Source organism: Stylophora pistillata, chromosome 2 (genome assembly GCF_964205215.1).
Source record: "Stylophora pistillata chromosome 2, jaStyPist1.2, whole genome shotgun sequence".
In the NCBI taxonomy this organism is placed as follows: domain Eukaryota; kingdom Metazoa; phylum Cnidaria; class Anthozoa; order Scleractinia; family Pocilloporidae; genus Stylophora; species Stylophora pistillata.
The window spans coordinates 37276513-37301289 of NC_142520.1; the positions used below are offsets into that span (position 1 = coordinate 37276513).

At 39.0% G+C, this 24777-nt stretch overlaps 1 protein-coding gene across 3 annotated transcripts; it reads left to right on the forward strand.

Moving 5' to 3' along the window:
- Positions 1 to 6310: 6310 nt before the first annotated feature.
- Positions 6311 to 23163, forward strand: LOC148739342 (uromodulin-like). Of its 3 annotated transcripts, XM_088751204.1 has the most exons (7): positions 6311 to 6623; positions 6779 to 6928; positions 7311 to 7433; positions 7820 to 7942; positions 8184 to 8303; positions 12700 to 12778; positions 21894 to 23163. In XM_088751204.1, the coding sequence occupies exons 1-7, from the start codon at positions 6311 to 6313 to the stop codon at positions 22186 to 22188; spliced, it is 1203 nt and encodes a 400-aa protein (XP_088607330.1). In that variant the 3' UTR covers positions 22189 to 23163. The 3 variants fall into 3 exon arrangements, with proteins under 3 accessions (XP_088607330.1, XP_088607331.1, XP_088607329.1); XM_088751205.1 differs by lacking the exon at positions 7820 to 7942; XM_088751203.1 differs by lacking the exon at positions 12700 to 12778 and having other exon boundaries at positions 21818 to 23162.
- Positions 23164 to 24777: the final 1614 nt, after the last annotated feature.

Below are 24777 nucleotides of genomic sequence, written 5' to 3' on the forward strand. Positions count from 1 at the left end.
TAAAATCAATGAAGAATTGGAGGCATTACTGATGGAAAAATGCTCAGAGAAGGTTTGTTTTCTTTCTGTTTGGCCACTCTTTTGCGGCAATTTTTGTTCTACCTGGTTACAACTGCATTCCCTGTTAAAATAGGGGGACCGCTGAATACAGAAACCGGTTGAATTTCGAAAGTAGCGGGAAAAAAACTGCGGGAAATATTTTTGTTCAAAACAATTATTTATGCCATGTCTGATATACCGCCAGTTGAATCTTTTAAACCGTGGAAAATGAACGTTATGGACGTCTCACTGCTATATACTAAAGACAGAGAAGCAAGAAAAATAGCCTTGACCATTTTCTTGGTCTATTGCACCATCAAAGACAGAGTAAAATCGTTAGGTTTACCTTTCTTCTTATCCTCCGCTGACTCAGTACTCTTTCCACTTCATAAAATGACCACTTTCTTGCTGATGTTCGATCATTTAAATAATCTGAAGTGCTCACGTTATTCAAATCCTTTTAAAAACCCTTGCATTGCTCACTCTTTTCTTCGCCCTGGCCGCCATTTTAATTGAGATTGATTATGCAACCGCGGTAAATGCTGCTTGCTGTCCCAGATTTCTAGCTATGCGATTAATCGAGACTGGTTTCAACTTTGAAACTAGCTAGTCGAGCAGTCAATGGCATACGCTGTTTTGTAACAAGATCGCACAGTGAAGCACAAAAGATGAATCAGTTTTGACACTCTATTGAAAACTTCTCTGCTGGTAAAGTCAATCTTTGTTTTAACTGTCACAATATCTTTAAAATTTTACTTCTTTCGCGATTAATTTGCCAGAAAGTTTCCATAAGTAATGTTGATAATTAGATTGTCTTTTATGGCAAAATAAATAAATGATTAAATAAAAACTTATAAAATAACTTCTCTTGAACTCTCGGTCTTCGTTAGTACTTGAAGGTTAGTACTGACATGTAATCAATCAGGAGAGATAGGAAGGAAGAGAATTCCAGTGAAAGACTGGCGTTATCTTTGGGAGCCATGAATAGTAATGGCAACCTCTTGCAATATTTCAAAATTAAACAGTTCACCCAACAGTTCTGTTCTTCATAATACTGCATTATTGCCGTGTACGGGGAGAAAAGGCGTGTTATCAGTACAAAGGTCAAAAGAGTATGCAAAACATGAATTACACTTTTTCCTCGGTCTAATTTGCGAAAAAAACTATGAAAATAAAATTTTTCTGAGTAATGCAGATTATAGAATTCATAAACCAATATGACATTATGGTTAACTCGTGAACTTACTATGCAGAATATCAAAAGAATATAAAATGATAGTTCTAGTCGTCTTTCCTTTAAAAATATGCATACTCTCCCCAGACTCCTAAGGCCTTGCTAACGTAACGAAATCTATTTTCCTGACGCCCCCTCCCCCCCCCCCCCGTCGCCTAATTATTTTAACAATTATTATTCTTTTGCTTCCTTTTCGTCCAAGAATAAAATATGACTAAACACAGCAACCTATGAGTAATATTAATTAGCTGTTTGGTGCATGATGCATGGTGCCAAATGCAAAGTATAACATACAAGGTGCTTTGGAAAGTACAACATGGAAGCTTTAACAAAATACTTTTTTTTTCCTAATTACTGCGTTTCAAAGCGTCACTAAAGCACATTTAACCAAACGATTTTCATTGAATCATTAACGCGTGTAAGTTCAAAAACAGCTCAACGCAACTGATTACTTGCTAAAACGTAGATTTATCTGTTTCTTCGACATTTCCTAGCGTGAGAGAAGATACCAGGGCGCTCAGCCAACGGGTTAATGATAACTATCTGCTAACACCTCGAATTCCAAAAACCTACTCTTAGCGCTATGCTAAACGATTTCACGAGGTATCTAACGAGTCTCCTGGCCGATACATAACTCATTGTCCCACAGCCTTTTTCGAAATAACTGGAGAATTTCTTTAATCGATTTCATACAGCTCTCAGCCCTCGAAGCAAAACAAGATTATCAACCGTTCATAAGCACTTAAGTTTCTCTGAAATTTTCAAATTTCATAAATTGAACCACCCACACATAGAAATAAATACAATTACAACTTAAACATGAAGAGTCTTTAGGACTACAAGTTAGGACCACACGACTCTTCCCCGAAGTATTCATTTCAAATGGCATTCTGTTCAAACTGCTCTGCTTTTGTTGAGCAAACCTCATAGAAGTAACAAAACTCCGGTGTAGTGAAAGTCCAGAGGTAATGAAAGTGAAAATAGCAAAATAACAAACTTGGACCATGCTGTAAATTATTTCTCGATTTATTTATTTCAAACAGTACGTTGTTAAAAATCGCTTTGAAGTTGGTGAGAACATGAACTATTTTAAGGTAATTTGAGCGTCTCTCACACAAACAAGAAGGGTAACCCTGAAAAAGGTGAAAACAAGCCTTTATTTCATTTGAATAAAGGCCGATAGTTTCTAAAGAAACTGTTTGGGGCTGCGTCGGCGGGGGTAACGAAATAATTTGAATATATCAACAAAGTTGAAATGGTAAATTGGCCACCGTTACGGTTATAAAAGCTGACGTTTCGAGCGTTAGCCATTCGTCGCTCCGACGAAGGGCTAACGCTCGAAACGTCAGCTTTTATAATCATAACGGTGGCCAACTTACCATTTCAACTTTATTTTGAACAAATGGTAAACACCACAGCGTACAATATTGAGTTATGGATGCACGCGGGAGATTGCTAAGCACGAAAGAAGCGTAAGAGTCGCTGGAGGCGATAGCAGAGAGCTACTCTAGCTTCTTGAGTGCTTAGCAAACCTCCCAAGTGCATCCATAACTCAATAGTGTACGCTGTGGTGTTTACCATTTGTTTTATAACATAATATTGATACATTGTAGCTAAAGAGTTCCCTTTTATTTAACAAATCTTACGCGACCAGAAAAAACAAGCGCGCGCGGAAAAAGTCTTTGCATTTGCTCACGTCAGCAGCGTACACCCAAGGGCAAATGGGGGACACTAAGTTGACCAATTAGAGCGCGCGCTTTACTTTGGTTATGTTATAAAATTTATTTGTTTTGAGTTCAAATAAAAGTTACAAATGGCTTCTAGTATCTGTCATGTCTGTCATGTCTGTCATCATGAAATGAAGCAGGTAGGGGAGGGGTTTATTCGTTGTTTATTCTTTTAAGAATAAACAAAAACACGTCGATAAACACCAGCTCAGATAATATCTTCGTAAAAGCACACATCTCCCTTATGATTATGCGAAAATTATCTTTGGTGATAAAGCCTACGGATAAACCGCGAAAATTTTTAATAGATTAGAAATGACATGACTTACACAATACTGTTGAGTTTTAATCTAACGATATTTAAAAGAAGACGGTATAAATCATTTAAAGCTCAATTATGCAATGATTAATAATATTTCAACACGTTTCAAGACATTTTAGGTGGTAAAATAAACTCTCATATTTGCAGCGTCATTAAAACAAACCAAAAAACAAAAACCTTCGCTTTCGGTAACTAGTTAGTGTCAAGCTTAAGCCAACATCTATGTACAGCGTTTAGTTATAAACTGCGTATATCTTGTTTTCTTGTAGGCATTTCCATCGCAGTTATCTGGATCTGCTTGTCCTTAGCTTGAAATTACACTCGTATTTTAAGTTCACTCTGCTGACAAGTTCCACGCAACAGCTGTGTCTTTGTTTATATTGGACTAAATTGAATATTTACTCGAAGATATCCACAAGGACGGAGGAGGTTTTCAGACTAAAATTACACAACGGTGGACAAACAAAATGAAAGAAGTAATGTTCTTCAAGGCTAAATGGATTTTTCCGTTTCCAAAGACGTTCTTTCTCTATAAGTTTTGTCATTAATTAATTATATGATCTAATACATGGTTTAGTTTCCTTAGGTAAACTCTTTATTATGGAAAAGCATAATGAATGTCGCATCGAAAGAAGTTTAAAAGCTAATTTTGACCGATTAGATAAATTTTTTTATGAAATTTTTTTACGAATTCAATTTTTTTTATCTTTATCATAATTAAACATTTCATGGTTGCCATTGTCCAGCGATATTTCAAAGGCAATTATTATATTACTTTGGCGCTCCTTTAGTTGAATTTTTTCGCTGGCTTTTATCCTATCAGCTTACCTCCCCGAACGAGGCGCCCAAAGAGGAAGAAAAAAAGAAAATATCTTTTGAGTAAACTTGATTTTTTTGGCATAAAGCCAACTGTTAGTATCCTAGCCGTAGGAAAACTCTGCGATAAAAGACAGCATTTGTAATACCTTCTCGTACCCGTCGTTATGTCGGTCATCTTAAAATGAAGTGGCGGGGTTTTCTATTCATTGTTGCTCAATGTATTACGAACCCGCAAAATGCATGGGTGAAGCTAGTAATATTTCTCCTCATACTCTAAGGGCTCGGGTGATATAATCATAAATTAAGACACATTTTTATCGAACAAGAAAAAGAAAACCACCCGTGGTGACGAAGTTGTCGAGAAAACCGCGAGATGACAAAATTTGGGAAATGATTTGCGCGTTTCTTCGATGGTGTTTAAAAAGGGACGGTTTAAATTCGTAATGATTACAACACTTTTGAAAAAAAAAGATGACAAAATAAGCTTTCAATTTGCAGCGTCACTATATTTACATAAAATGCTTCAATATCGCTGTCTACTTAGTGTCAAGCTTAGATATATGTATGGTTACAAAATTTCTATATTTTGCACATTTGTTGCATTTTCATTGCATTTTTCTAGAATTGCGTGTCCTGGTCCTGAACTCGTAGCGTCATCTCTGCCTTCTAGTTTCGTGCAATTAAGTCTTGATGTAGTTTCCTTGTTTACTTTGAAAAGTGAATGTCATTAAAATTCATCAATAGTATTTCAGAGTCTTCCTCAAGGATAGAGGACTTTTCAGACTAAAGTGATACAACGTTCACTTGAATGATTTGGAATCGAAACTAAAAATAAGTAGTGTTTCATTCAATATACATATGTATTTTTGTTATCTATTCGATATCATTTTGTCTTAGAAAGAAACAGGTCATCGGGGGACATTTTTCAGCGACATTGCGATGGAAAAGATCCTGTCACTTTAAGTCTTTTCCGCGTTTTTTTTTTTTTTTGTTTTTTCGGAATTTTTTCTTGGTGTTTTTCCCTCAGTTTACCTCCCACAACAAAGAGCCAAAAAAAGGTCAAGGCAGTCCTTTTTTTGCGTTAACTATTATTTTGGCTTGAATCCAACTGTTGATACCCATGGCAACAGTAATCTGATGCAAAGATAAAACAGAGTATCATTCACTCGATAGCTGAGGCGGTTAAGAACTTTTCATCTTGAGAGGTAAGAGTGGACCATAATTGATTTACTACCAGGAAAAATTTCTATTCTGTAAGAATATACATTTACCTGCATCTCCTCAAACTCTCCTTTACATAGAATAAATTTTCTCAATTCTCGATCCAGTGTTCAGTGAAGTGCTGACGACAAGACTGCTTTTAAATAGACCACATAACCAGTTTTGATACTGATTAAGTTTTCTTATTACTGTGGGTATACTATCTACATTTGTAAACCTCTGCAGGATTGTTTTTCTACGTGATAATTAATGAAAAAGTTCCGGTGCGACTTCTATTTTTCGTTTACCTCATAAACAGCCGAACCATACAGCTGCCGTCGCTAATGTGTCGAGCTGGTCAAAAATTTTTAATTTGTTGCAATCAGACGAGGAATTCCTTGGGGTTATAAATTAGCTTTTTGAAAAATTGAGAGAAGAATATTTTTTAAGGTCGAACCTCGTGTTTTTGGATAGTTTTTGCCTTTTTGGTCACTGAACTGTTTATTTAAAGAAGAAGAAACACTTGCAGATCTTTGCTTAAAAAAAACGTGGATAAAAAGCATCTAAATTTGACTTAGCAAATTTGGTAAAGCCATCTTCTCCTTTACCTTTCTTTCTTTTCTTTAGTAACGCTAGATGAGCATATTAAAATTATCATTCCACAAAAGCTAAAACACTTTGCAAAACCAAGATACTCTAGTGCAACATAAAAGTCTGCTAAACGTTCCTCTCTTAAGCTTTACGTAGACCGTGTACTCACAATATCAACTATGGTGCGGTTTCGTGATTTTTCAGGCAACACATTGATCTTTATGTATTTTGGCTATGATGTATTCATCTGATACGCAACCATACAAAAATTGAAACTCGATTTTTCCTTTCAAAGTAGAGTGTCATTAGGCAAGAATATGACATCTACCAACAGGTGTCTAATTTTAGTTTTTGCATACTCTGTTCAAGCAAAGAAGCATGTATTGGATATTTCGCCGATTAAGAATCCTCCTCTTCGCCTCTATCATAAAATATGTCACAGCTAATGATCAATGCAGGACAGAAGTAAACATACAAGGAATGGCTCTCAAGCGCTCTGTCTTCAAAAGATGGTCAGTGGCGGCTCCTCACTTCTGCGATGTCAAATGTGGACAGGAGATCACGTGCCAAAGCTATAACTACAATCGAAAATACCAAATGTGTGAACTAAATAACCGCACTATGGAGGCAAGACCAGATAATCTCCTCACAGCACCTGGATGGTTTTACATCCAGCGCTTGAACGGCAGAGGTAAGACGTAACAAATCTACAATGTTTGTATCTATATAATTCGTATTCGTTTTGGAAACTTATGGCAGCTCTTCTTAACCTGCATGTTTCTACAGTAATTTACTTGTAAGAAATTGCAATTTAAAAACAAACATAAAAATATGTCTTTGTTCCAGCTCCCTTAGGTTCTATCCCAGAATTACCAGCGTTGTCTTGTCACGAAACAAAGGCGAGTGAAGGTAAAAATACCATCAGCGGCAAGTATTGGCTGGATCCAACTGGCACTGGGAAGGCACTGTTGATTTACTGCGATATGGTAAACATGGGTAGGTCTTGCCAGTCTCTTAATGAGTTATCAAACAACAAATATATATGAAATACATATATATGAACTGCGGTTATGAAACGTATATGTGCACGATCCTTCGCAATAAAGCACTGTTTAAGCAATAGTGAAAATCAGACCTGAAAAAAAAAAAAAGAGGTCAGTGGTTCGAATCCCGTACAGGCCTGAATTTTTTTCAGGTCTGATTTTCACTATTGCTTAAATAGTGCTTTACTGCGAAGGATCGTGCACATATACGTTAATGAGTTATCCTTGCAATAATAATTATTAAAGCTATTTTCCCTATCGTTGGTTAGCATCAGTTCTAGCGTGTCAACACCATTTCTCTGATGGTCTAACTTAGCTTTCCTGCTAAATTCTAGATATGAATGAATGTAAAGATTACATCAATGACTGCGACGTGAATGCAAACTGTACCAACATTTATGGTTCTTACAAATGTACATGTCGACCGGGATACACAGGCAATGGATATACGTGTTCAGGTACACTTAATGTCCATAACCTAAAATGACCTAAAGTAAGTTTTTGTTCTATTATTTTGACTCAGTTCTCGTTAATCACATCATTTCGATGAGTGCAGTAATAGAATAGTATTGAGCATCAGTGTTTACCAAATTGACCCGTTAGTAGCATTGTGTTATGTTTTTTTTTTTTGTTTTTTTTTTAGTGCAGCTGGGAAAAAAAAGATACGTTTGACATTAATGCAGCTTAACCCAAATAGTTTCATCATTATTGCCATCATGAGGAAATCCTCATTATTAATCAATATCATCATTATTGCCATCAACATCATCCTTACCGTTATTGATATCGTCATAAGCACTGTTGTTCTAATTGACATCTTCATTGTATGGGTTTTTCTATTAAGATATTGACGAATGCAACAATGGCAGCCATTTGTGCGATGGCAATGCGAACTGCGCTAACACTAAGGGCTCTCACAACTGTACCTGCAAGGAAGGATACATCGGAAACGGGCGGTCATGCCAAGGTACATTAGAGTGAATTAAGAGTCAAGCAAATTGTTGCCTGCGTAATTTGGGACCATGGTAGGTTCTTCTTTCCATTGCAGTAAACTCATCTGGATCACTTGTTTTTACAGATATCGATGATGTATCTGTTTTATAAAAACACAAGATGATGTAATATATCTAGTGCAGTTACACGACCATGATATTTTTAGTGGCAGTAACGATAAAGTGCAATATTGATACATAACAATTGTTTCTCAGATATTGACGAATGCAAAGGAAATCACTCATGTCACGTGAATGCTACTTGCACCAACACCAACGGATCGTACATGTGCACCTGTAAGCCCCGATATATTGGAAATGGAAGCAATTGTACAGGTACTTCATTCCTTTCTTTTGTATTATTTACCATCTGGAAGAAAAAGGTTTCAAAGACTTAAAGAGGTCGGTAGGCTTGGAGTTTATTTCCTGGGTATTTTTTCCAGAAGGCTTTAATTGCTCTGCGTCATTCCTTGGTCGCTTCGTTTCTAGTTCTTCTCTTTATTTCCCAGTTTTCTAGAGTTCTGTCCTTAGCGAACTGTTCATCACCAGAAATCAGGGACGTTTCGATCCCGTCACGAAATTTCAGCGGTGTATCGTATTACAAAAAATTCAATATGGTGGCGGTAGAAGTGAAGTGAACACGTAACTTTCTATTCTCGGAACCCCCGTCCCCCCTCCAGAGAAAGGCCTGGTACCTTACTACCCCAGAAAGCCAAAGGAGTCATCAAAACAAGGAAAATGGCGGCCAAATTGTGCAGTGACAGGGACTTGTATCTTTCGTGTTCTTCCTTCCTAAAATTGGATTATTTAAAAATAGCGTATTGGGCTTTTGAGCTCTGTGAAAATACGAAGAGTCTTCCGGCTCGATGAAAATTTGTGGCCAGACATATTCGACCGTTTACGAGCGATTTAGTTGAGCAAACTTCTGCAGAATGCATATCGAACTACGCAGTTGCGAGTCTTCACAAGGTTGCTTCCAAGACAAAAGAATTGTAACACCTAGTCGAACCAGATTTTAAGAGTTTGTATGGGAAAATGGAGTCAAAATTATGAGAAGTTACTCGTATATCCTGGGAAAAGGTAGGCTTGAATTTGAGTATTTCTTTTTCGTAGCGATGGACGCCTTAATCGATGCAAGCTGCATTTCCAACTACGCAGCGAGAAAATATCCCATTCTTAGACAGCTATTTTGAAAAAACAACCTTCTCCCATACATTTTCTTAAACTGTTTCCGCGCCATTTTGCTTGTAACACGAGAACCGCCTCCGCCATATTGTCCGATATTTCTGGCAATGTTGGCAGCCTTTCTTTTGGCTATAATCGCATCTTTCCACTTCTTGGTCTTTTTAGGGACGTCTTCGGTGCGTACCCTTTTCCGTTTGATCGAGACATGCTCATCAATGATTTAACTGAGCAGCCCTGGCCAATAGTGGTACTTGTCATCGATGGAATCAAAACTCTCCATCACTTGCCAGGGTGCACTCTCTAAGTCCCCCTTGAGACTTTCTTCATTTAATTCAACATTCACTGTTAGCTAAACGAGATGCAATCAACAATGATCTCACTTTGGAGCCACCTACTGAAATTTCAACGTCATTCTGTGATTTCGTTGAGGTAACAGAAAAGCACATTGTGAAGTACGCCGCCAAATCTTCTAATAAATCTTGCTGTTTAGATCCTATCTCATCTATCGTCTTTATAGGATGCGTTAAAGTGCTACTTCCAGTTATTACGAAGATTGTTAACATGTCACTCGATACAGCTACTGTACCTAAATCCCTCAAGATTGCTACTGTCTCTCCTCCCCTAAAGAAGCCCGATGCTGATCACAACCAGTTTGCTAATTTTTAGACCAGTATCAAATCTAAGCCTTGTCTCTAAAATCATTGAAAAGTCTGTGGCGGTTAAACTTACCGATTACATAACGAAGCACCACTTGGGTGAGATGTTCCAATCTGCTTATAAAGTTTTCCATTCTACAGAAACCGCCTTAGTTAAAGTGCAGAATGATATCCTACGCGCTGTTGATACAAACAATTCTATTGTTTTGCTACTATTAGACTTATCTGCGGCCTTCGATACGGTAGACCATTCTATACTGTTGTCAAGGCTAGAGAAAATATTTGGTGTAAAAAGGAAAAATAATCCAGTGGTTTAAGTCTTATCCCATGGACCGTGAACAGTTTGTACAAATTGAAAACTGTAAGTCATCGTTACGCAAATTGGTACATAGCGTTCCACAAGGTTCTGTTTTGGGCCTATTCTTGTATGTACTATATACTTCTCCAATAGCCGATATTATTAAGAGCTATGGTCTACAATATCATTTATGCGCTGATGACACGAAAATTTATGTGTCTTTCTTGTCAAGTTCGCAAGATGAACTATCAACAGTTAAATTTAGAGTAGAGTTGTGTGTAAAACACATTGATTCATGGTGATGAAAAGATTAGCCCAGCTCAGTCTACAAGAAATTAAGGAGTGCTTTTCGATCAACATCTAACAATGGATGAGCAAGTTAAAAAAGTCCGTCAAACTTCGTACTATCACCTAAGGAACATAAGCAAGATACGAAAATATCTCAGTCCGGAAACTGCTGAAATTGTGATTCATGCTTACATTACATCTAAATTGGATAATTGCAATTCCCTTCTCTTTGGACTACCTGACTATATGATTAACAAGCTACAATCTATACAGTACGCTGCTGCGCGAGCTATTACTTTGACAAAGAAATGGGAACATATTACACCTGCATTAAAGAAACTTCATTGGCTACCTGTTAAGTATCGCATTATCTTCAAAATACTTCTACTTGTCTATAAAGGTCTACATGGCTTAGCTCCAACTTATATTGCTGAACTGTTGCATCAAAGGAATTATGGCTCTCGTGTACTGCGTTCCTCATCACAAATGCTCCTGATGGTTCCAAGAACATTTCGAAAGAACTATGGTGACCGTGCCTTCTCCATTGCGGGTCCCAAGCTTTGGAACGATTTACCATATTCCTTGAAAACATCTGAATCTGTTGCAATTTTCAAGAAGAACCTTAAAACATACTTGTTCAAAGACGCTTTCTAATTTACAATTTTTTATAATTTAATTGCTATGTTAATTATTCTATAATTTTGTAAAGCACTACGGAGGACTAGCCGAGCTTAGCCCTATATAAATGCTTTTTTATTATTATTATTATTGTAACTCTGTATAGTTTCCCGTGGATACTATTCTGTTTAAGAGGTGTTTAATCCTCATGTCTATAATTCCATAAATCAGCGTGTGATCACTGAGTCCAGGGTTGAGGATGCCACTTGAAACAAAAGTTTCAGGCTTGTTTGTGAGTAGGACGTCAATGAGTGTCTGAGTAGTTGGAGTAACTCTTGTAGGTTTATCAATGAGACATGTAAGGTCGTAAACATCTTCCAAATCCATTAACATTTTTCTCTCTCTTTTGTCCGGCCTCTGTCTATCAAGGTTTAGATCTCCTGTTATGATAACATGCTTTCTTGATGTTGACACCCGCATAAGTAGATCATAAAGCTCGTTTTCTAGCTTAACAAAGTACTCCTCTCTGGCGGGTTTGGGAGGTCTATAGATCCCTAAAATTAAGATATCCTTGCCAGTTATGTCCACCTCCACTGCCAAACACTCAGTGAATTTTAATTTTTTGGGCAGTTTGACTTTCTTCCAAGTTAGGTCAAGCGATATAGATATATATGCCATGACGCCATGACGCCTCCTTTGGTGCGATCTTTCCGATAAAGTCGGTATCCATCATCAATGACAAATTGCTTGCCAGGATAGGTGTTATCAATTTTTTTCTCGGTGAGAAATAGGAGTTGTGCTCTTAGTAGACCATTTTTCTCTTTCAGCTCATCAATTTTGTTTTGAAGGCTAATGATATTCAAATGAGCAACCAAAGCATTGCTCGAGTCTTTCTTTCTTTAAAGGAGTAAATTTGGTTCGGAACAATATAAATTAATCAGATCTAAACAATGGACATTTTCAGAGTTCGAATATTAATCCGCCGTACCTTGAAATACTGGATCAAAATTTAAGGTCTTATGAAATGGTAGTCTTGTTGTCCCTGCCTAGTTGTTAATTGTATTCCCTTCTTGGTAGACCGCCGCACTTTAGATGATATCGGCTTCTACAACTGTCACAAGTTACTGCTCCGTGGTTTTTAGCAATAGTCCGTGAGCATACAGGGCATTTATCCTTAAAAGTATTACCAGCATAGTTAGGGCCGGGATTTGTACTAACATCGTCAGAGATGCGAGTCCTTTGCCTTTGATAAGAGGCATCAGAAATCGAGTAGTACCTTGCTCTTAAAGGTAGATACTTCCTCCTACGTGGAGATACTTGTTGTTGTTGCAGACGATCAGCTTTAGAGAGCTTGCCGGTTTGCAGTAGAACAATGTTTCTCGCTAGTGAAACTGACGAGGTAACATCAGAACTCGTTTGGTAATAAAATTTGATAGCTGTTAAAATATATATGACAGCCAGAATAAGAACGTGTCCGAGCTTGGCCGCCATCATGAATGACATCATAGTTCTTCAGGAAAACATAACAGGAAACATAACTCTTCTTGATGCCATCACCTTATTTTAGTTCCTTGTTGTATGGTCTTTGCTCAACGCGAATACTTCTTCACATTTTGCTTAAAGCAAAGTTGTTTGTTTTTTGTAAAGAACAAGCATCATCTGATTGTTGTTCATTTTAACTTTGTAGTCGACCTATGTTACAACTATCAAAACCTAAGTGATGCAAATAGGAAAAGTAGCTACATAATACCGGAAAAGGGTCCTCTGTTGTGTGACAGCCAACTCGGAAAGAGGCTATTAAGGAATCTATTTTCTCTTGAACATATTGTCGATGCCTGAAGGCTAATTAACATGAAAATAAAAGAATAACAATGTTTGCAACGGTAAAAAATCATGATACACCTGTTTTGATAAGTATGGTTCTTGTAAGTAATGGTAATAGGACAGAGTGGAGTCCAATTCGGTCTGTAATCATACGAGTGATCACAAAATCGGACGACCGCGCAACAGGAGTCCGATTTGTTTACAGCAAGTGTCATCACAGACAGTAAGTGTGAATAAAGTTCCTTCCTTCCTACCGAGTTGAACAACACAAAGCCTTAAATTATTACCCATTAATTTTAAAAATTACAATTTCCGAGAAAAGAAGAACAGCCAAGTTAGGAAAGACTGAAAAAGCAGGCGTAAATTGTTTAAGGCCCAAACGAAGGTTATGATTGGCTGATTTAAATAACGAATTTGAATGCAATTGGCTCATTGAACTGTCCGATTACAAACTGTCCGATAGCAAACTGTATGATAACAAGCTGTTTGATAACAAACTGTCCGATAACAAACTGTCCGATAACAAACTGTCCGATAACAAACTGTCCGATAACAAACTGTCCGATAACAAACTGTCCGATAGCAAACTGTCCGATAGCAAACTGTCCGATAACAAACTGTCCGATAACAAACTGTCCGATTCCAACTTGGCAAGTGAATTAGTAGAAAGTAGGAGTATTTTAACCAGTTACAACGAAGAATTTGCAGTTTTTTTTTTTTATAATGAATGGATTTTGTGGGGATGGACACTCGGGTAGAAAGCTAAGTTAGAAAATTCCAAGTCATATCAAGGTGCAATATTTGTTTTCCTATTCGCATAAAACAAGGGAGATTTTTGAAAGAAGAGTCATCATGGGGGCGAGTGCCACGAGTTTACCGCGCTCCCGCTACGTTTGTTTTTTACTTCTTCGATATGTTTTTCTCTTCGAATATTCGCCTCAAAAGCAGCCACTTCCAACTCGACACATGGATAGCTGGTTTCTCTATGTGGCTAGAGATCTAAGCCAGCCTAAAATAAGTCACTTGCAATTTTCAAAGAGATCGAGCTCCTGCAAGACATCGAAACCATCGCTGACAAACAGAGAGCTCGCCGTTACTGGTTGTCGCTTAGCGCGTTCAGCCTCCTTTGCACTATTGCTTATCTCTCTTGCTGGAGACGTCTCAATAAATCCTGGTCCCGTTGCACCGCCAAGTCTGTCTATGAGAGACTTTACGCGGTTCAGAGGACTCAAGGTCACCCATCTGAATATAAGAAGTATTTATCCTAAAGTGGACTCCTTGAAACTTTGGCTACTCAATCAGCCCTTCGATGTTTCTACAGTGTCGGAGACATGGCTCAAACCATCGATTGCAGATAACGAAATTCAGATTCCTGGTTATTTTTGCGTGAGATCTGACCGACTTCACAAAACAGACGGTGGTACTAAGGCCTATGTTCGAGATGGTATTCCTTATCGAATTAGACCGGATCTTGGCGCTTCTTTACCTGAATCTTGTGCCATCGAAATCTTTCGACCTAAATGCAAGAAACTGATTATCTGGACAATCTACCGAGCACCTGATTTGAATCTGGAAACTTTTTTTCAAGATTTAAATACATCTATGTCTTCTGTGGCTAAGAAGACCGAGCTTGTTTTGTTCGGGGATTTCAACATAAATTTTCTACGCTCTGAGATGAATAATGATAAAGCCAAAAAGCGTAAGCTTCTTTAGGTGACAAATATTTATCACCTAGACCAACTAATTTGTACACCAACAAGAATAACGGAAAGATCATCAACATTGATTGTCTTATTGTTTACTAATACGTCTCATCATGTTATTGACCGAGGCGTTATTCCATCACCTCTAAGCGACCGTTGTTTGATCTCCTGTGTTCTGTATCAAATCAGGTGCTCCCAAGGCTCCAGGGAGAACCATGAACCATTGAATATCGGTAATACAAGCATTATTCAAAGCAGGAATTTCTGGATGACACGAGAAATATTGACTGGAACCAAGTACTAAACAAGGATGACATTGACTCCGCGGTCGATGGTTCACGGAACAAACTTTTTACTCACGTTGCCGATAGTCATGCTCCGATAAGAAAATCAAGAATTAAAAGAGTCCGTTCTCCTTGGATGAATGCAAGGCTACCGGAAGCTATGCACAAACGAGATCATTACCATAGTAAAGCCCTGAAATCAAAATCTGCCAATTATTGGTTACGGTATGAGGAACTTAGGAATTACGTAAATAAGGAGATAAGGAGAGGTAAATCGGAATACTGTTCTAAGCTTATTACCGAAAACAAATCTAATCCAAGCGCGTTATGGAAAATTCTTAACGAAATAACATCTCGCAAAGAAAGAACTCCCATCTCCTGCGTTTGAGCCGACGGTGTTCAATACTATAGCAATAAATCTATAGCCAAGATTCTCAATGACCATTTTTCAACAATTGGAACTAAACTAGTGCAGAAGCTCAAGTCTTACAGGTCCTACATCTTCTCGACACCTACGGTAAACTAAAGTCTACCCTATGAATTTACTTTCGAGCCAATTACGGAAGAATTCGTTATTCGTCAGCTACAACAGCTCACAACCAATAAAGCTATCGCTCTCCATAACATCAGTGCGTGTCTGCTGAAAGATTCAGCCACAGTTATCGTCAGTGCCAGCCAAACTAAATTATTCAATCTTTCCCTTGAAACTCGCATCTTCCCTTCCCTTTGAAAATTTGGAAAAGTTACAGCATTATTCAAGAAAGGAGATCGCTGCGATGCTAACAAGTACAGGTCCATTACTGTACTGCCAACGATAAGTAAAATCCTAGAAAAAGCCCTGCGCATCCAACTGTATGCTTATCTTAAGAATAATGAGATCATTATGTTGCACAACTATTGTAATTAGCACCTAAACACTTGCACCTCGTTATTCACACCCACCAACCACAATAAATGTAATTACCATATCTGCACCTTCACCCGTATATATCTTTGGACAACCTCATTAAAGTGCAGTTTTGAACACGATAAGTAACGGTCAACATGGTCAACATGAATCTCTCCGCGTAAAACTGATTGGGAAGGGCCACAGGCATCAAGATGCAGCGCAATCAAAAGTCACTCTACGAGAAGTCGTTGAAATAGCCAAAAGCCACGAGGCAATCACATTTGCAAACCAGTTAATGAAAAATTCCTGAGGCAACCAGCAGGTGCAGGTAAACTTCACAAAGAAGACAAAACCCGAATACCGCAACTCCGACACCTTAACAGCGGCCTACCGATTGGCTGTCCAAAATGCTGGTTAAGGAAAAGCCTAATGGCAAACTTCGCATCTGCATCGATCCGAGCCAAACCATTAACAAGGCAATCAAAAGGCCCAAATACACCATACCCACCATCGAAGAGAGGCTACCGCTTCTGACAAACGCCAAGGTATTCACCGTCGCTGATGTTTCTGAGGCGTTTCATACTATTGAACTGGATGAAGACTCTTCCCTTCTAACAACTTTCCGGGGGCCAAATGGTCGCTATTGTTACAATCGGATGCCCCTTGGTATTGCCTCAGGACCAGAAGAATATCAGCGGCGACAACATGAATTTCTGGACGGATTGAATGGGGTAATCAACATCGCAGATGACATCTGTGTTTATGGCTGTGGCAACACTAAGGAAGAAGCCGACATAGATCATGACCGAAATCTTATGCATCTACTTGAGAAGTGCAATGAACACGATCTTCGACTCTCCGCTAAAAAAAAATCAATTTAAGTCTAGCTCTGTTTCATTTATGGGGCACCGACTTACCAAAAATGGAGTACAGCCGGATCCGAGCAAAGTAGCTGGGATCACAGGAATGCCAAACCCAGCAGATAAGGCCGCATTGCAACGTTTCCTAGGAATGTGCCCGTACTTGTCCAAGTTCTGCCCAAACCTGTCCCAAACAGTCCTTCCATTGAGGGACCTAACTAGGGATAACACTGAATTCCTTTGGTCGGAAGTCCATGAGGCGGCATTCAACTCAGCCAAGACTCTCATAGCCTCCACAACAGTATTGCACTATTATGACGTCAGCCTTCCTGTGAATCTTCAAGTAGAAGCATCTGACAGTGCCATAGGCGGGGTCTTACTTCAGGAGGGCCATCCTATCTGCTTCACTTCACACACCCTCAGCGCTACAGAAAAGAATTATGCGCATATCGAGAAAGAGTGCTTGGCAATTGTGTCCTGTATGGAGAAATGGCACCATTAGCTTTATGGAAAGCGAGACATAACGGTCCACTCTGATCATCAGCCTCTGAAGACAATTTTCAAAAAACCTCTGAGCAGAGCTCCACGCAGGCTTCAGAGAATGATGCTGAGACTTCAGAACTATCAATTCACTGTACAGCACAAGATAGGGAAAGAGCTCTTCGTGGCCGACACTCTGTCTCGTGCACCTCTCAATGGTGGAACCCAGTCCCCCTCCAAAATGACGCAAGACTACGATGTGTTTCGTGTGAATCTCACACAAATCGATCTGTCACCAAACCTTGTCAAACCCGGTACAATGAACCAGATCAGAAAGGAAATTGAGAGAGGCCCATCACTGATGACACTGAACAACATGGTGCTTGGTGGCTGGCCCCGCCAAAAGATTGAAGTACCAGAGGAAATCAGAGCATACTGGGACCTCAGAGACGAGATTTCAGTATATGATGGAGTGCTTTTCAAATCTCATCAAGTCATTGTTCCTGCATCACTCAGACCCGAGCTCTTACAGAAGATACACAAAGCACACCAAGGCGCCGACAGTGGTATACGAAGAGCCCGGAAATCCGTTTACTGGCCGGGAATGCAAGCAGCAATCAAGCAGACATGCTCCTCGTGCGGTGTGTGTTCTCAATACTTAAGTGAACGGCCCCAGGAACCCATGCGGTCACATGCCATACCGTCTCGGCCATGGGAAAGAGTGAGTGCAGATCTGTTTGAACTAAATGGCAGTAACTACCTCGTGCTTGTGGACCACTTCAGTGACTATATTGAACTTGAGCCTTTAAAAAACACATCAGCCGTTGCAGTCATAGGAGCCTTGAAGCGAAACTTCGCACGTCACGGCATTCCCGACGAATGCGTAACAGATAACGATCCGCAGTTTGTCACCCACGAATACGCACGCTTTACACGTGAATACGGATTCACCAGCACTAGATCATCTCCCTACCACAGTCGAGGAAACGGCAAATCTGCAGTCAAGATTGCGAAAAATATTCTGAAAAGATCCCACTTTGAGGACCCATATCTGGCTATTCTGGCCTATCGAGACACGCCACAACAGGGATACCAGTTCTCACCAACACAGCGACTCATGTCTTGGAAACTTCGAGACATCATCCCAACAGCAGCAAGCCAGCTACTCCCACAAGCCGCATCAGGTCAGGTTGTAATGAGAAACATCGGAGAAAGGAGAGCCCGATCAAAAGCTCATTACGAAACCATTTGCCCCAGGAGAAAAGGTATTTCTCAAGGCGCGACCAACAAACAAGTCTCAGCCATGGATCTACGGTGATCGAACAACCCACATCGAGATCCTGCGTGATCAAGACGGCAATGGGACCTATTCGACGAAACCATGCCCAATTCCGAGAGGCTAGAACGGAGCCAACTGAAAGACACACCACCGGGATGGACCAGCTTGAAATCGCATCCACACACTCAGAACAGGAGCAGGAACGACCACCAGCTGACCTTGAGCAAATGGAGCAATAGAGCAGAATACCTCGAGGAGAAGGCGGACTTCGCCGTCCACACATGGAATCAGAAAGCACGCAAACTAGTGCAGATGAGTGCGGACTTCGCCGTTCACAAAGGACCCGCAAACGGCCGTCAAGGTTCAAAGACTATGTCATGTAGGCTCACAAGCGAGACAAACTGAACTATAATTGATTAGTACACTTATTCATTTATTTATCAGTCCTCTTTCCAAGAGAGAGAGGGTGTTGCGCAACTATTGTAATTAGCACCTAAACACTTGCACCTCGTTATTCACACCCACCCACAGGCAGCCCAAGCTCACTACTAGAAAAGCGGACGTGACTCTTACCGTGTTGCGTAACGTTTCATATTTATAAAGGTTTGTATGGGATGTTATCGGTTTGCCTTAAAAGAGAGAAAAAAATGTCTTGTTTTGAAATAAAATGGGCTTACCTTATTGCCTTGTTGTTTTCTTTGTTGATTCCGAGCGTCTCAGGCCATTTTGAAGCGTTTTCGGCGAGTTAGCGCTATGTTGGTGTTCAACTGCTAAAAGAAAGACAAGACCGGAAACCTATTTTAGAAGCGTCCGTCGCCCGAAGCGAATAATTCCGCCAAAAAATTACCACCAGTCTCGATTCCTCCAGAAAATCAAAGCAGAGATGTTGCAGTTCCATTTGTCCAAAAACAATAAATTAGTAAACACATTTCCATTCGATGTTGATTGGTCGATCAAAACGATGCGGTCGTGACAAAACCTCTCGAGGGGACCAGGGGAGCTAACGGGTTTGTTTTTGGACTGCAGGCCGCTGGCTACCCTCGCCGGGCTTATTTTTGTTACCCAACATACTGTGCGATCGCCGAACGGGCCGCGAACGTTTCAAGCAGCCGAATTCGAGATTGGAAAGCCGATCGATCTGGAGATAAAAGTATCGCTAGTGAAAGATCTGTAGGAGGAATTGTGAATCGAGTGAATGGAAAATGGAACTGCAACATCTCTGCTTTGATTTTCTGGAGGAATCGAGACTGGTGGTAATTTTTTGGCGGAATTATTCGCTTCGGGCGACGGACGCTTCTAAAATAGGTTTCCGGTCTTGTCTTTCTTTTAGCAGTTGAACACCAACATAGCGCTAACTCGCCGAAAACGCTTCAAAATGGCCTGAGACGCTCGGAATCAACAAAGAAAACAACAAGGCAATAAGGTAAGCCCATTTTATTTCAAAACAAGACATTTTTTTCTCTCTTTTAAGGCAAACCGATAACATCCCATACAAACCTTTATAAATATGAAACGTTACGCAACACGGTAAGAGTCACGTCCGCTTTTCTAGTAGTGAGCTTGGGCTGCCTGTGACCCACCAACCACAATACATGTAATTACCATATCTGCACCTGCACTCGTATATATCTGTGGACAACCTCATTAAAGTGAAGTTTTGAACACGATAAGTAACGGTCAACAATTACATCCAAACAATTTGGTTTCAGACCGAATTTATCAACCGGGACAGCTTTGGCTCATTTCATAGACAATATTCTTCAGAATATGGACGCTAGTTCCTTTGTAGGTGCTGTTTTTTAGACCTATCTAAGGCCTTTGATATAGGGGATCATCGCATGCTACTACGAAAGCTGATGAACATCGGTCTTCCAGTTCCACCACCCAGTGGTTTAGATCGTATCTCACAAGCAGGTAACAAATCACATCGGTTGGAGATGCTCACTCTGCAGCGACCGAAATGCCTGTCGGGGTACCCCAAGGCAGTATATTGGGATCTTTACTGTTTTTCATTTACGTGAATGAACTTCTGGATTGTCCTCTGGAAAGTGATTTTATTCTTTACGCGGACGATACTGTAATCTATTACTCATCTAAAAACGTCAGTGATCTTGAACATCACTTCAATGCTGATTTACGAACAGTGTCTGAGTGGTTCTCTAGAAATCTCCTTACTCTAAATATATCCAAATGCAATTTTGTTATCTTTGGAATTCCTCAGAAACTGAATCGCATTCAAGATATTTTGATTAAAGAAGAGGACACTTGTATTGAGAGAACACAATCAGTCAAGTACCTCGGCGCGACATTTAATTAATCTATGTCATGGGCAAATCATGTCGATGCTATCAGCATGAAGATTAATCAAAGGATTGGCCTAATCATGAGAATCAAGAATATATTGCCCCTACAAACTAAAGTTACCTTGTATAATACCCTAATCCTCCCTCTTTTTGATTACGGAGATGTTAAATGGGGGGACAAGAATAATGACACTATAATGTAAGAATTACAGATCCTACAGAATAAAGCTGCTAAAGTTCTTCTGGGACACCCACCCCGAAGCTCGTCAACCGAAGCACTGAGGAGTTTAGATCTCAAGTCGCTCTCCGCAAGAAGGTTTTTTCGTTGCTGCATTTAAATCCAGAAATGTCTGATTGGGGAAACTGATTTTAACTTTAATTTTATCAAGAATCAAGCTGTCCATTCATATGACACAAGACATACCAATGATCTTCGTTTGCCTTCCTCGAACTAACTGGGGTAAAGAAACATTTATCTATGAAGCTGCGAAAGACTGGAACAGCCTTCCAACCGATCTGAAAGGAACACAACTCTTATCTAGTTTTAAATCCAAGCTCAGTAAAAGCTTTTTTAAAAGATTTTGATTAATTTTAAACTTTGATATTTCAATTAGTTGTCGATTTTAAGATTTTGGCTCGTTTCAAATTTAGTTATAAGCTCATTTTATTTATTTTTTATCATGATTATTATTATCATGATTATTGTTATTAAATTTTATCAATTAAGTTAATTAGTTAAATTAATTTAATTAATTAGTTAATGATGGCCCCACTGAAAACCGCTATGGTGATTTGGGCTCCCTCGTTAAATATTTTTATTATTATTATTAACATTATTATTATTAGTATTATTATTATTAGTATAAATGTGATCAGCCTAACTTAGACTAAGTCTTGCTCTTGATTTCACACCATTCACAACAAATGCTGTCCGTAGGATAATGCTATTTTCATTCGGATTTAAAACAAAATCAGCTCACAGCGAATTACTTGTTTATTAAAAGCAATCTGCCAAAAGCGTATTTTTCAAGTAACTATGAAAATGACTAAGTCCAGCCTTTGGTGGGTCTCAGTAGTCAAGAAAAGGCTTCAGCGAAGCTTTAAACTCCTTAACCATAAGAAATTCTTGCATCTAAGTTATAATCGCAACAATGACGATTAAATTTATCATTTAAATTCGCAGTTGACCCATGTTATCATTACAAAATTCTGAGTGATGCCAATAGGAAGGATAGCTACGTAACACCCAAATATCCCAGACTGTGTGACAACGGTCTCCCTGAGGGATGGTATCGTTTTATGGGAGCTGCAGGAACAAAAATGCCAACAACGCGTGTGCCAGTATCCAGATGTGGTACATACAATTCAGGCTGGTTGGATGATGCTCATCCTACGGTAGAAGATGGTCAAGTTTCCAGGACGGTGTGCTTTAGTGATCCTCGTACCAGATGCAAATACTCAAACATGATTTTTGTAAAGAACTGTGGATCTTACCTTATCTACGAACTTAAATTGACACCTAGTTGTAACGCACGCTACTGTGGTACAGACTGAATATGAAGCTAACAAGTCCACGAAAACTGCCTTTTCATAATCGATTTGTAGGTGCAGGTACTTAAGGAAAGAGCTGCATATACAAAATTATGCAAAGAATCCCAAAAGGCCTTTGCGTGTATTTCAATATTCTATAGCTATTCTTCGATTCATTTAGTGTTCATTTTTCTTGCGTTTAAAGCAGATAACAGAAAACACAGCAAATAAAGCATAACACAGGCGAATTTATTAACAAAGAATCAAATATCGAAGAATCGTTCGTGGTCTTTGCGAAGAAAATTTAATGAGCTGAGCCATTTGTAGCTGAGCTTTTTAAGAGGTGTGAATGGAAAAACATTGTATATAATCTTATCATTTAACGACAAATGTGCAATTCATGGTAAATAAATTACCTTACTTGGACCAGTTTCAGGTAAGTATTATTACGAAAATTCTAGAAGTAGACATGGAAAAATAGATGTAGCATTGAAAATAGAAAATAAAATAACAAATAAGAAAAAACAACGTAAAATAAAGAACAGAAAAAAATATATATTAGCATTCAACTGAGAACTATCATACGGTTAAAGTAATCGCTGTTTAAACTGTAACAATGAACTTAATGTTGAACATCTTGATTAATTTGCAAGAACGTTACCCCAACTAATGCTAGAGATCAGTTGTCAATTTTTACTTATTGAATAATACAATAAAAACGTAAAAGGTGTTTAGGAGTTTGTACTTACAATGTACAAGCTAAGACACGTGAGGGAGGGGAGTGGGGAATGGGACATTTCAAATAGAAAGCATGATGAGGAGGATTATTACACTGTTATCTGTGGGAGCTGGGTATAATGATTTATACATTTTTCAAAATTGACTGTTATGATAAAAAGCTCTGAAGACATCTTTTGCTTGACGGCTAATTTCGCAAGATTATAGTTATTCTTCGATGGATGAAGCTGTCGGAACAGTGGCCAGAAAAGGCCTGGTAATTATAAATCCATCCCTTGATATGAGCTGGAAATCTGCCCATAGTCTGATTTCAATATTTATCTTCTGACTATGGTGACGAATTTGAGCGCTAATTACCCTGGAAAAAAGACTGCACTAAGATCTAGAGCAAACTTGCTTACAAAGATTGTGGCAAAACTCAAAGAAACTGTTCATATGTGGAAAAACACTGAATCTTTCTTTTTTTTTTTGTCCACAACTTAAATTGATTTTAAAACTTAAATTCGAATACAAATCGGTACCATACCCTTTTTAAATACTTTCCTACAAATTACAAGAACAACAAGCAAGTAAGGATGCCGTTTCCGTAAAATTGTGGCTTCAAAATCCTGAGAGATGACATAGCCGGGATGTTACTGGCCCTGGATGCTCTACCCTAACCTTCCCTTTCCCCTTTTCTCACTTCGCATCTCAAAGGGATCCATTAAATATATGCAAATATATATCTTATTAGACGTTGTGTTGGGTAGTATCGCTGAGTATTTTTACGAGGTTTGCCGTATTTTGACGAGCCCTAGGGCGAGTCAAAATACAAATAACGAGTAAAAATACTCAGCGATACTACACGAAAAAACGTCTAATAAGTTATTTATTATCCAACACGCCAAATTGTTATTTCAGTTAGGGCGAATTTCGCGAATATTTATTTACGGAGAGTGCGTGATAGAAGTATGCGAAGCGGAACGGAATTGGCGTGTTGTAGTGTTGCTCTTTCTATTTTCTTCAATAAATGAAGAAATTTCTCGGTCGTAAAGCTGTTTTTCTTCGCTCGATTCATCTAATAAACTTGTATCTATATTGGCCAGCCATTCTAACTCTTCGTCGACGGAAATATGATTCAAATTGTCCACCATTTGTTTTTTCGTAACTACAATCCAATTCTTTGCTTGCTCGACGCGAGAAAAACCTGTTTAACCGGCACTCTAGAGTACAAATACCGCGTGATATTTGTACTCGTCTATGGCGTTATTTGTACTCTACGAAGTGTCATTAGATAATAAGTAGTGATATTTTTCCCATTAGGCCATTTCCGAATTACCCTTGGCCTCTTTTATAAGACGAGGCCCTAGCCCTCCTCTCAAACATTGAGAAAATGAATTTAATTTGCATTTGAATGGAAACGTACGTACTATCATATAAAGAGATACGCACCGAGACTCGCTTTGAAAAAGGGGCTATAGGCAATTCGGAAAGGGACTGTTATTATTGATAACAGGTAGAATAGATTATTGCAACAGTCTACTATATGGCCTCCCGAATTGACATATCATGAAACTCTAACGGATACAGAATGCCGCAGCTCGGTTGGTCACTGGATCACCAAAATACTGCCATGTTACACCATTACTTTTCCATCTTCATTGGCTCCCAATTAGTTACCGTATAAAGTTTAAAATTCTCCTTTTGACATTTAACTGTTTATATGGTCTAGCCCCTAACTACTTGACTGATTCAATTAGCATCAAAAAGCGATCCAGGTGCTCTCTTAGGTCAAACGAGTTTTTATTACTCGAATTATCAAGCACCAGGACACGTCCAACCCTTGGTGATCGTGCCTTCCAATCAGCTATACCTCATCTTTGGAATGCATTACCT